Source organism: Macaca mulatta, chromosome 3 (assembly GCF_049350105.2).
Source record: "Macaca mulatta isolate MMU2019108-1 chromosome 3, T2T-MMU8v2.0, whole genome shotgun sequence".
Classification (NCBI taxonomy): domain Eukaryota; kingdom Metazoa; phylum Chordata; class Mammalia; order Primates; family Cercopithecidae; genus Macaca; species Macaca mulatta.
Window position 1 is genome coordinate 84,561,326 of NC_133408.1, and position 13,290 is coordinate 84,574,615.

General features: G+C 43.8%; 1 protein-coding gene and 1 long non-coding RNA gene across 3 annotated transcripts in view; one reads left to right on the forward strand and one right to left on the reverse strand.

Annotated features, from left to right (window-relative positions):
* LOC144339854 (uncharacterized) overlaps window positions 1-12,775 on the forward strand; it is a 50,645-nt gene extending 37,870 nt beyond the window's left edge. Inside the window, exon 3 of the long non-coding RNA XR_013415366.1 lies at window positions 11,619-12,775. This is a non-coding gene — a long non-coding RNA (uncharacterized LOC144339854). The remainder of the gene's footprint in view (window positions 1-11,618) is intronic.
* Window positions 1-13,290, reverse strand: part of BLVRA (biliverdin reductase A) — a 44,011-nt gene that overhangs the window by 10,539 nt on the left and 20,182 nt on the right. For both annotated transcript variants that reach the window (NM_001258144.1, XM_015133519.3), the window contains 3 exon segments: window positions 4,569-4,666; window positions 6,013-6,132; window positions 9,353-9,474. In NM_001258144.1, the coding sequence (NP_001245073.1) occupies window positions 4,569-4,666; window positions 6,013-6,132; window positions 9,353-9,474 (340 nt within the window).

Consider the following 13,290-nt stretch of genomic DNA (forward strand, 5'->3'; position numbering starts at 1 on the left):
CTTTTTGCTGGAGGAAGGTCTTGCTTCCATGTTGATGGCTGCTGACTGATGTGGTTGTGGATTTGATTTGCATTTCTATAAGGATTAGTGGTATTGAGCATCTTTCCATATGATTGTTTACCATCTGTATAATTTCTTCAGAAAAATGTCTATCCAAGTCCTTTGCCCATTTTAAAATCAGTTTATTTGGTTGGTTTGTTGTTCTTGAGTTGTAGAGTTCTTTAGACATTCTGGATATTGGTTTCTTATCAAAGATAAGATTTGCAGATATCTTCACCCATTACGTAGACTGCTTTTTCACCCGGATGATTGCTTCCTTTGAGGCACAGAAGGTTTTAAGTTTGATTAGTCCATTTGTCTGTTTTTGCTTTTTTTGCCTGTATTTTTGATGTCGTATGTAAGACATTATTGCCAAATCCAATATCATGATGCTTTCCCATGTTTTCTTCTAACAATATTATAGTTTTAGGTCTTAAATTTAGTTCTTTAATTCATTTGAGTGATTTTTAAATATGGTGTAAGGTAAGTGTCCAACTTCATTCTTTTGCATGTGGATATCCTGTTTTCCTGGGACCACTTTTTGAAGACACTGAAACACTTGGTAGAATTCTCCAGTGAAGCCATCTGGTTTTAGGCTTTTCTTTATTGGGAGGTGTTTAATTACTGATTCAATCTCCTTACTAGTTATAAATCTGTTCAATTTTTGTTTCTTCATGATTCAGTCTTAGTAGGTTATATGCTACTAGGTATTTATCCCTTTCTAGGTTATCCGATTGTTGGAGTATAACAATTGTATAACTGTTCATTGTAGTCTCATAATCCTTTTTATTTCAGCAGCATTGGCTGTAAAGTCTCCTCTTTCCCTTCTGACTTTAGTTTGAGTCTTTACTCTTTTTTTCTTTGGAGATAGAGTCTCGCTCTGTTGCCCAGGCTGGAGTGCAGTGGCACACAGTCTCTGCTCACTGCAAGCTCCGCCTCCTGGGTTCACGCCATTCTCCTGCCTCAGCCTCCCAAGTAGCTGGGACTATAGGCGCCCACCACCACGCCTAGCTAATTTTTTGTATTTTTTTTTTAGCAGAGACAGGGTTTCACCATGTTAGCCAGGATGGTCTCGATCTCCTGACCTTGTGATCCGCCCGCCTCGGCCTCCCAAAGTGCTGGGATTACAGGCATGAGTCACCGCGCCTGGCTTTTTTTTTTTTTTTTTGTGAGACAGGGTCTCGCTCTGTTGCCCAGGCTGGATGGAGTGCAGTGGCACAATCTCAGCTCACCACAGCCTCCGCTCACCACAACCTCCACCTCCCAGGTTCAAGTGATTCTCCTGCCTCAGCCTCCTGAGTAGCTGGGACTATAGGCACGTGCCACCATACCTGGCTAAGTTTTGTATTTTTAGTAGAGACGGGGTTTCACTATTTTGGCCAGGCTGGTCTTGACTCTTGACCTTGTGATCTGCCCTCCTTGGCCTCCCAAAGTGCTGGGATTACAGGCGTGAGCCACTGTGCCCAGCTGACTGTTTTTTCTTAATCTGCTAAAATTCTGTCAATTTTATGGATTTTCTTCAAAAAAACTAACACTTGGTTTTGTTGTTTTTTTTTCTATTGCTTTTCTACTCTTTATTTTATTTATGTTCTAATATTTACTTGCTTTTTTCTGCTAATTTTCGATTGAGTTTGCTCTTCTTTTCCCAGTCCCTTGAAATGTAAAGTTAGGATGTTGATTTGAGATCTTTCTTCTTGTTTAATGTAAGCATTTACAACTATCCACTTCTCTCTTAGCACTGCTTTCATTACATCTCATCAGTTTTGTATTGTTTTGTTTGAACAGAGTCTCACTCTGTTGCCCAGGCTGGAGTGCAGTGGTACGATCTCCCTCACTGCAACCTCTGCCTCCTGGGTTCCAGCAATTCTCCTGCTTCAGCCTCCCTAGTAGCTGGGACTACACGTGTGTGCCACCACACTTGGCTAATTTTTGTATTTTTAGTAGAGATGGGGTTTCAGCATGTTGGCCAGGTTGGTCTTGAACTACTGACCTCAGGTGATTCACCCGCCTCGGCCTCCCAAAGTACTGAGATTACAGGCACAATCTATATTATTTATTTATTTATTTATTTATTTATTTATTTATTTATTTATTTAATTTTTGAGATGAAGTCTCACTCTGTCGCCCAGGCTAAAGTGCAATGGCGCAATCCTGGCTCACTGCAACCTTCACCTTCTGCATTCAAGCGATTCTCGTGCCTTAGCCTCTGGAGTAGCTGGGATTACAGGCACACGCCACCAGGCCCAGCTAATTTTTGTATTATTATTAGAGACGGAGTTTCACCATGTTGCCCAGGCTTGTCTTGAAATACTGACCTCAGGTGATCCACCAGCCTCAGCCTCCCAAAGTGCTGGGATGACAGGCATGAGCCACCACACCCGACTGCACAATCTGTTTTAAACTGCTAACAACTTAACTTCAAATACAAAATTCTTCACATACAAAATTCTACTCCTTTATATCTCTGACCCCCCATTTGTTATTAATGTTACCAATTACATCTTTTTATACTATATATCCATTAACATAGATTTGTATTTTTGTTTTTGTCTTTTAAATTCTATACCAGCATTTAAAGTGATATTTATTTATTTATTTATTTAGAGATAGAATTTCACAGTGTTACCCAGGCTGGAATGCAGTCATACCATCTCAGCTCACTGCAACCTCTGCCTCAAGCAATTCTCCTGCCTTAGCCTCCTGAGTAGCTGGGACTACGGACATGTGCCACCACACCCAGCTAATTTTTTTATTTTTAGTAGAGATGGGGTTTCACCATGTTGGCCAGGATGGTCTCGAACTCCTGACCTCAAATGATCTGCTTGCCTTGGCCTCCCCAATTCCTGGGATTACAGGCTTGAGCCACTGCGCCTGGCCTAAAGTGATTTATATGTCAACATCAGAATACTATGGAAGTCTGTATTTGTCTGTATATTTACCTTTACCAGAGAGCAATATTTTTGTGTTGCTGTCTAGTGTTTTCTTTAACTTGAAAGACCTCCTTTAGCATTTCCTGTAGGGCAGGTCTAGTAGTGATCAACTCACTTGGTTTTTGTTTGTCTGGGCAAGTCTTTTAAATAATTTTTATTTTTATTTTTGAGACAGGGTCTTACTCTGTTGCCCAGACTAGAGTGCTGTGGCCCGATCATGGTTCACTGCAGCCTCAACCTCACAAGGTTCAGGTGAACTTCTAAGTAGCTGGGACTACAGGGGTGCACCACCACACCCAGCTGATTTTCATTTTTTCAGTAGAGATGGGGTTTCGCCATGTTGCCCAGGCTGGTCTCAAACTCCTGGGCTCAAATAATCTACCCATCGGAGCCTCCCAAAGTGCTGGGATTACAGGTGTGAGCCACTGTGCCCAGCTGAGTCTTTTTTTTTCCTTCTTGTAATTAAAAATTTTGTACGCCGGGCGCGGTGGCTCATGCCAGCACTTTGGGAGGCTGAGGTGGGTGGATCATGAGGTCAGGAGCTCGAGACCATTCTGGCCAACATTGTGAAACCCCACCTCTACTAAAAATACAAAAATCAGCTGGGCATGGTGGTGGGTGCCTGTAATCCCAGCTACTCAGGGGGCTGAGGAAGGAGAATTCTTTGAACCCAGGAGGCGGAGGTTGCAGTGAGCTGAGATGGTGCCACTGAACTCCAGCCTGGGTGACATAGCGAGACTCTGTCCCCCACCAAAAAAAAAAAAAAAACAAAAAAATGTTGTAAAAGATTTTTGTAGAAACAGGGTCTTATTATGTTGCCCAGGGTTGTCCTGAGTTCCTTGGCCTCCCAAAGTGCTGGGATGACAGGCATGAGCCGCTGCGCCTGGTCTGGGAAAGTCTTAATTTCTCCCTTCTGGAGGGTGGTATGGCTTAGGGGAACAAATATGAACTTAAGAGCCCAGTAGGATTTGATTCAAATCTCTACCTCCCGTTTAGTAGTCATGTTATTAGCTTCGTGATCTGGTACAAATTACCTTCTTTGAACCATGTTTTTCTATACAGAATCTAGAGAAAATATATACCTCCAAGGGTTTCTAGAAGAATTAAGCAAAATAACACATGAAATGCTTAGCAGAGTTTCCAAGTTCCTAGCATATACTAAATATTTAATAAATGGTTGTTCCTGTTTAGAAACAACAAAAACTACCAACTATGCAAGTAGGACAATCAGTTTCTCTGATTTGAGCATTTTTAGGATATCCCAGCATTTAGCAATATAAGTATCACATGAATAAAGCCAAAATAATATCATGACATAAGCATAGGTGAAAACTAATTCATATTTTTTCCTTAGAGTGAGTAAAATAAGCTGATAAGCTTTAACCAAAAGTTTCCCACCCGTCCTTCTGCCCTCCACCATGTGTGCTTACAGTGTTGGGGTGAGGAGGCAGTTGGGAGCCCACAGTGCCAGTGTAGCCAGGAGGAGACATCTGAAATGGGGTTAAGTTTTAAAGGCATAAAGATGATATCACAGAAATCCTGGAGGCAGAAACTCTTGGTAAGAGGGTCTGTATTCCAGACAGACAGAGTGTACATTACCTTTCTGCTCAGCCAGCTCCCACAGTTCCTGAGCGGCCGCCAACGACAGTGTCATGGGGTATTCCACAAGGACGTGCTTGCCAGCATTAAGGAACTGCCTTTGGTACACGAGACAAATACAGAGAAAGAACACTTCGAATAAGCTTCACTAAAATGCTCTGCATAATAGAGAACAGAATGTTATAAAGGCATGAGAGTTTCTGTGTGTGAAATGTGTCATGACTGGGGGTAGGAGTCAGTGCCACGGGACACGGAGGAAGAACTATATCCCACATTGTTTTCTCCTATCCTGTGACAGAACGACTTTCTAGTTACGTGTTAATTTGAACATTCAACCATTCATTTATTCAACTAAGTACTATTTACCAATTACTCTGGAGGAGAAATAAAGACACATTAACAAATAAATTTCCTATTACCACATGGTAGCTATAAAGGCTACAAAACCCACAGCAGCTAGCTTTGCCTGAGGCAGTCTGAAAAGATTTCACTAAGGACCTGTGAATTGGGTCTCAAAGTATGAGCAGACATTTTCCAGGTGCAACATGGTGAGTATATTTCACTGTGAGCACCCTATGTTGGGGCTTGGGCATTTGTGGGGCTTTGTTCAAATGACAAATTTCAGTGTGGCAGGGGAGTGGGCTACAGACCGTGGAAGATAATAATGTCAGAAAAGTAGCTGGGAGCCTGACCATGAAGGACCTAGAATTCTGTGCTCAGCAGTTCAGATTTCATTCTGTGGATACCAGGGTATAAATATTTGTAAGCATGGGACTTATGACAGAATCACTTTTCTTAACGAAATACACTCTAGTGCCAGAAAAGGTTAAGGAAAGCCAAGGAAAGGTATTTTTGTCCACTCTAGAGCTAGACTGATAAAGAGGAAGCATCTTACCCGTGGGAACAGCATGGTGGGAGCAGCTGTAAGAACCTAGAAGGAAGCTAGACTGAGGAAGGCAGCTGGCACTTCCCTGTTAGCTGCCAGGTCCTGAGGGTTAAAGGAACTCTCACTGTTATTTTATGACATTGAAAGTACAAAGGAGAAAACGTTGGAAGCTGATCCAAACTGAGAAAGGAGTATAATTCGCCAAGGATGCTGGCTCCACATCCTAAACTGTCTGGTGAGAAGGAGGAGGCCACTACTGTTAAAAACTACTCTCGATGGGTTTTTACAGAAAAATAAAACACTTTAATTCTGAATGTTTCTAATGTTTCAAATTACACATACTAAATACTAATTTTACTATTTTTTCATTTCCTTATATATTTAGACCCAACAATAAGAATTTCTTAATGTTTTGACATTTCTGTGATTGGTCACAGAGCAACTGTAATTTTCTCATTGACTCTTCTGACACTTTTGCAGGGTGTTTTAGCTTGCTTGCTCATTTTTCCAGTAGTGCACTGCTGCGTAAGGCAAGGACTGCCTGTGTGGAAAACCCACCTGATGTAGTCCTCATGGCTGGAGCTCTCACTGCAGATATAGGCAACCTCCACCTCTTGGCTGGAAAGAGCATCCTCCAGAGAAATCTGCTGGACTCCATCAATGCTCCCAAGCTCCCTTCTATTTCAGAGTAACAGAGAAATGGAACTCAATGGTAGACAGAAGAAAGGAGCACCATCCTTCTCCCCTCCTCCCAACAAGGTCCTGGGGACCCGCTGCCAGAAATGAAGAAATGAGCTGCTTCTCTCCCACCTCCAGGTTGTTTTCCACTGTGGAGTGAGAAAAACAGCCTCAGGCTTCAAGTCAGGGGATCTGGCACCGAGTGCCAACAGTACCATTCACAGCTTGTATGACCTCAGAGAGTCTTGAATTACTTCATCTCTAAAATAAAAGAAACAGCTGGGCGCAGTGGCTCAAGCCTGTAATCCCAGCACTTTGGGAGGCTGAGGTGGGTGGATCACTTGAGGTCAGGAGTTCAAGACCAGCCTGGCCAACATGGTGAAACCCTGTCTCTACAAAAAATACAAAAGTTAGCCAAGCGTGGTGGCGAATGCCTGTAATCCCAGCTACTTGGGAGACTGAGGCAGGAGAATCACTTGAATCCGGGAGATGGAGGTTGCAGTGAGCTGAGATTGCGCCACAGCACTCCACCTGGGTGACAGAGCAAGACTCCTCAAAAATAATGTAAGATAAAAATAAAAGGAACAATCTACTTTTATCTCATGAGAAGTGATCTCTATGGTCACTTCCAGTTCCAAGCACGTGGCCAAACATTGTGACTACCAAACCTAATCCAAATCCAATACACTAACATATTTAGGGTGCAAACTGGCATGCGACTTCAAGCTCCTTTATAGCTAAGCTAACGAAGCCCAGTAGTATGTACGCATACGTGTGTGTGTGTGTGTCTGTGTATGTGTGTGTCTTCCTCCCTCTGGCAGACTGAGCTCATTGGAAGGTGAGGAATTCGTTCTCCACGATTTCTCCTACAGTGCCTAGCACATAATAGGCAGTGATAGCCTTGACTAACCAGGAGCAGAGGCAGGAGGGCAACCCAAGGCCTTCTGACTCTTCTAGAGCATGGGGGAGCTGCAGTGTTCTAAGAGCCAAAGCCCCAGCAGTCCATACACCGCCCAGTGCAGTGGCTGGGGCAGGAGAGTAGCCCTCTAAGGGTGGCAGTCATGGGAGAATGTGGGACAGCCAGCAAGTAGGAGGCCCTCAGCCAGCTCAGAGCTCCAGCTGAGCTGCAGCAGGCAGAAAGCATTTGGGGAAATTTAGTTCCCAAAAAGTATTATGCTAGGTTTCTTCTAATGGGGCCACCCAAACTAAATTGCTCAATTTCAGCAATACTTATTGCTTGCCTATTATGTACTAGGCGCTGTAGGAGAAATCATGGAGAACAAATGAAAATCCTTGCCTTTCAATGAGCTCAGTCTGCTAGAGGAAGACACACACACACACACACACACACACACGTGTACATACCACCACCACAAGACTACCAGGAGAAGTGTGGTGCTTGGAAGTAGGAGGTGGAGACTCAGGGAGGGAAAGGAATACACCAGAAAAGGCTTCCTGGGGAGGTGGTAGAACTTGGCAGGTAGGTCGGGGGGAAGGGTATGTGAAGAGGGAAACTGTGTGAGTACTGGCAGGGCTGTCATGCAGCGGTGTGACCTGGCCATCCTCCCACACAACCTGGGTAGTGTACCTGTTCCCACTGAGCTGATCTGGAAGCCAACTGGCAGAGGACTGGGGCTTAAGGGAAAAGGAGAGGTCCCACTTCAGCCTTGAACCCAAGTGCCGTGCATGGTTCCAGCTCCAGACAGGGGTGTGATGGGGTTACTGTGCTGCCTGATCTTAACTTTGCTCTCCCATTTGTGTGCAGCTCCCTTGGAATCTTATGGGGAGGAGAAGGCTGGCCAAGCGCAGATTCTAGCACTCCTAGGTCTCCCTGGTGCCCCAAAGCCCATTTTAAATCCTTAAAATTGGGGCCACGTTTTGAGACAGGCAGGAAGAGGATGGCCCCATTAATGAAAACATGAAAAAACTTCTGCATGGACCATCACAATCGTTACTTACGCTTTGTGTAAATCTTTATCTGATGTCTCTAAAGCACTAGAAAAAGAGTTGCCTAACTTGTTCACTGCCATGTCTCCAGGCCCAGCCCAGTGCCTGCACCTAGTCCACAATTAAAATGGATAAATGATGTTACACAGAATTAGTCTGATGCCGGTATCTAGTTCACGATTAATATTGACAAATGATGTTATACAGGATTAGTCTGGTGAGTGGTGTGTGTGTGTGTGTGTGTGTGTGTGTGTGTGTGTGTGTGTGTGTATGTGTGTACAGGGGTAAGCGGAAGAGCTGAGCATGGGGCAGGGAAGAAGAAACAAGGTGGTAAGTTTGATTCTGATTGGAGATAAATGAATCCTTAAAGAAAAGCGGAAGGCTGGGTGTGGTGGCTCATGCCTGTAATCTCAGCACTTTGGGAGGCTGAGGCAGGAGGAACACTTGACCCCAGGAGTTTGAGACCAGTCTAGGCAACATAGGGAGAAACTGTCTCTACAAAAAAATAAATAAATAAATTAGTCAGGCATGGTGGTGTGTGTCTGTAGTCCCAGCTACTCAGGAGGCTGAGGCAGGAGGATCACTTGAGCCCAGAAGGTCAAGACTGCAGTGAGCTGTGATTGCACCACTGCACTGCAGCTTGGGTGACAGAGTGAGACCCTGTCTCAAAAGAAAAAAAAAAAAAAAAGTGAGGCTCAAAATTACCAATGGGAAAAGAACACATGGTGTTTAAAAGATGGGCTTTGGAAACAGACTTCTGCTCAACTTCAGTTCTTAGACTTTCCAGCTGTGTGACCTCAGGCAGATTACTTAACCTTTCCGTGGTTCAGCCTCCTTATCTGTAAACTGGGGGGTTGATAACACTACCTAGAAGGAAATATCACATGTAGACCCCAGAACCACCTAGGACGGCTGTCATGATGACTATGTCAGGATTCCCTGGTGCACACTGAAAGCCTTTCAGGCCAAAGCCCCATACATATGTTGGCTGTGCCCCTTCTCTAACTGTCAGCCTTGAGCTCACCCTCCTGCCTCTGTCTTCCAGTCTCCCCAGGCCAACCTACTGTGCATCCCAGCTGCAGGCCCAGCAAGCTTCAGTTCCCAGACCCATCCCAACCTGAGATCTCGTGGGGCTGACCCTAAACACTAAACACTATTCTCGGTCAGGAGATGGCTCTCCCTGCCCTGGGTCTGAAAAATCTCCATGTCCTGCGGCTAATCTGCCTCACTGGGCTTTCTACAAATTGTGAAGCACAAAGACAGTGTGAGCCACCTGGACACAAAGCCAATCAGGTTCAGGAATGCTGAGGAAGGGTGTGGATTCCGCAAGTCCCTCATCCGCACGGAGCCGGCTCTGCCAACACCAACCACCACCACGCCAAACTTCCTCTCGGGCTGAAACACAAGGGACCAAGGTGGAGTTTGAAAACACTGCAGCCATTGAGCAGAGAACAACAAAATAAAGGAGCCAGCAGGGTCCCGACAAGCAAGTTGGAAGCCAGCCCAGAACACACAGGAAGCCACAGCATCAGGATGGGATGAGACGGTCCCCGAAATGGTGGCTTGGAGAGAAGTCAGTCCCGCCAAAACCTGTTCCTGAAGGTGCTCCACCATGTCTTTAGGTTGAAAACCTTCCGAGCACCCACAGAAAGTGTTCCCCCAATTTGGCTCTCCACTTCTATTGCCCCATCTCCAATAATGAAGGAGCTTTCCTCATTAAGCCAGACCCAGCCCATGGCCTGGTACTTCTGCCCTCCCTGGGTCCCTCTTCCAGTAGACACGTGAATCTGATACTGCTGGGAGTCATTCAGAGGGCACAGCTTCTTCATCAGATGCTGGCAGAGGAGGCAAATGGGCAAACCATGATTGGTCACCTTACTCAGCTTGGGAACCACAGGCTTTTACTCTTCACTACAGCCTTCTGAGTTCCACATTTAAGATACTGCGGTATCTTAAATATTATTTAAATGCACTGCTGGAGGCTGTATGTGAGCAGTATTACGGTGAAAAATCAAACCGACTTTTAAGTTATACAGCAACTCAGTATGATAAAAACTGATAAAAATTATCTCCATGCACTGGGCATGGTGGCTCACGCCTGTAATCCAGCACTTTGGGAGGCCGAGGCAGGTGGATCACCTGAGGTCAGGAGTTCGAGACCAGCCTGGCCAACATGGAGAAACCTCGTCTCTACTAAAAATACAAAAATTAGCAGGATGTAGTGACAGGTGCCTGTAATCCCAGCTACTTGGGATGCTGAGGCAGGAGAATTGCTTGAACCTGGGAGGCAGAGATTGCAGTGACCCAAGATTGTGCCACTGCACTCCAGCCTGGGTGACAGAGCAAGACTCTATCTCAAAAAAAAAAAAAAAAAAAAATTATCTGCATGCATTCCTTAAACTCACTTCTTGGATGCCTTGGAGCATAGAAACATGAATGTCATCTCAGATTTGCCCCTTTTCTTCACCTTTGTACCCAGTTGTCACCATTTCCCACTGACTCTGCCCCTCTTCCTGTGCCCACTGCTCTTGTCTTCTTCCAGGATTTCTTCCAAATGTTTGGGGATTTGCCAAATGTTTTCCTATTATTGATTTCTCATTTAATCCCACTGTGGTTAGAGAACATTCTTTAAATGATTTGAATCCTTTTAGATTTATTGAGAGATTTTATGATCCTTGATGTGGTCTGTCTTGGTTAATGTTCTGGGCACACTTGAAAAGAATTTGTATGCTACTATTGTTGGGTGGAGTGTTGTATAAGTCTGTTAATCAAGTTGGTTGATTGTGTTGTTTAGTTATTCCGTATCCTTCCTCATTTTCTGTCTCCTTGCTCTAGCAGTTATTGAGGGTATTGAAATCTCTGAATATAATTGTATATAACTGTGTATTTCTCCTTTCAGTTCTATCAGTTTTGACCCACATATTTCAAAACTCCGTTATTAGATACATACATGTTTAGGATGGTTGTGTCTTTTTTATTAATTGACCCCTTTATCTTTCTAAAATGACCGTTTTTATTCCTAGTAATATTTTTTGCCCTATAATTTATTTTGTCTGATATTAACAAACCATTCCCAATTTCTGTTGATCAGTGTTAGCATAATACATTTTCCCCCAACCTTTCACATTTAATCTATATGTGTTTTCATATCTATAGTTTCTTGTCGGCAGCACATAGTTAGGTCTTTTTTTTTTTACTCAATCTAACAATCTCTGCCTTTTAGTTGAAACGTTTAGACAATTTACATTGTGATTATTGATATGGTTGGGTTTCCATCCAAATTCTATAGAAATCTTGCTATTTGTTCAATCTGTTCTTTTCCCCCTCTTTTCCTGCCTTATTTTGGATTAATTAGAATATTTATTATGATTCCATTTTATCCCATTTGTTGGCTATTAGCTGTAACTCTTTTTCAGAAGTTAAGGGTTTTATATTATATATTTTACTTACCACAGTCTACTTTAAAGTAATATTATGTGCTATTCCACATATACTATAAAGAACCTCACAACAGCATACTTCCATTTCTTTTCTCCTAGACCTCGTACTGTTGCTATATAATTCAATATTGAAGCGAGAGATTCTCCAGAGCTTGCCCAGAAGCCAAGATGTCTGGAAAGGATCTCAGCCTCTCTCAGCCTGCAGCTTGGGAAGAGTGATTCACAGAGCCTGACTGCCCATTGCTGCTAATCTGCACACCGGCCTTGGCTCACACATCTGACTGGAACTGTCTCCTGTGAGTAACTGCCTCTCTTTATTCAGCCTTGCAAGTTTCCTGGGAGTGCTTCTAACAAGCGGACTTCACACATAAAAGGGGACTCTGGGAGACCTAGTTCCTGGCTTCTCTTCTGGAAGTCAGGGAAGAGCACAGGAAAGAGTGGCCACAGTGCCCAACTGACAATTGACAGTTTCACCAAGTAAGTCCTTTTTGGGTTACAAGTCTAGTTTTTTTCTTCTTTTTTTCCCCCGTAATTTCTAATTACCAAAAAGCAGTAAGACAGCCTCTGGAGAAATCTGTATAGTCAAAACACATATTCATGATAAAATATTAATATCTGTTTCCCTTTCAATCAAGAAAAGAAGACTAGCAATCCCCTTATTAGGTTAAATATTTATGGCATTCTTAAGGTTACCAAATTACTACATTCCAGATAATAACCAGGATATGCTTCTACCAGCTTAAAAAAAAAGCCACAAGGTTAAGAAACAGCTCTATTATCTATAAATAAGCCAAACTGCTTTTTAAGTTTCACTAGTTAATGATACACACAAACTTGCATACAAAACCTGGCTTGCACAGTGTGTCACGCTAAATTATAAACTGCTTTAGGATTTGGTTTCAGTATTATTGCCTTGCAAAACTGACACACAGGGACAAGATATGGGTGAAAGGCCAGGTGCAGGGGCTCATGTCTGTAAACCCAGCACTCCAGGAGGCTGAGGTGGGTGGATCACTTGAGGTCAGGAGTTCCAGACTTGCCTGACTAACATAGTGAAACCCTGCCTCTACTAAAAATACAAAAAAATAGCCAGGTATGGTGGTGGCGGGCACCTGTAACCCCAGCTACTTGGTAGCCTGAGGCTGGAGAATCACTTAAACTGGGGAGGCAGGGGTTGCGGTGAGCCAACATTGCGCCACTGCACTCCAGCCTGGGTGACAGAGCAACACTTCATCTCAAAAAAAAAAAAAAAGATATGAGGGAAAACACTGGTATCTTAATAGTCAAGCTCCTCTTAGGGAAAGAGCTTTATTTTTGAGAAAAATCACTTGTTAGGACTTTTAATGTGAGCCTCTTCATTTTACGTGAGGGATCCTGAAGGTGCATTCTGAAGGGAAACTGCAAATCCGAGATGGCTAGACCACTCTGTAGTAGCAACTAAAACTTTGGGGCTAGGAACCAGTAGGAGGCAGAGGAAAGGGGAAAGCGCATGCAGGTTAGCAAAAGGCTGAAACCTGCAGAGAACGGAGCCAGTAAGAAATGCCCAGAAGAGGAGGGAGCAATGGACTTCTAGAAACCAGGACATCTACAATTCCATTTTCAGTTGTCTGCTGTGCTCTGCTATCCTGAACCTTTGGGAAGATGCCACTACAAACAGCCCCATAGAGGTGGTATTTAAGGAAAGAAGAACAGGAGCAGTTTTGAGACAGCAGAAAATGACACATAAGCACAGCAAAGTGACTAAAAAACTCACTCAGGTCCAAATCACAGT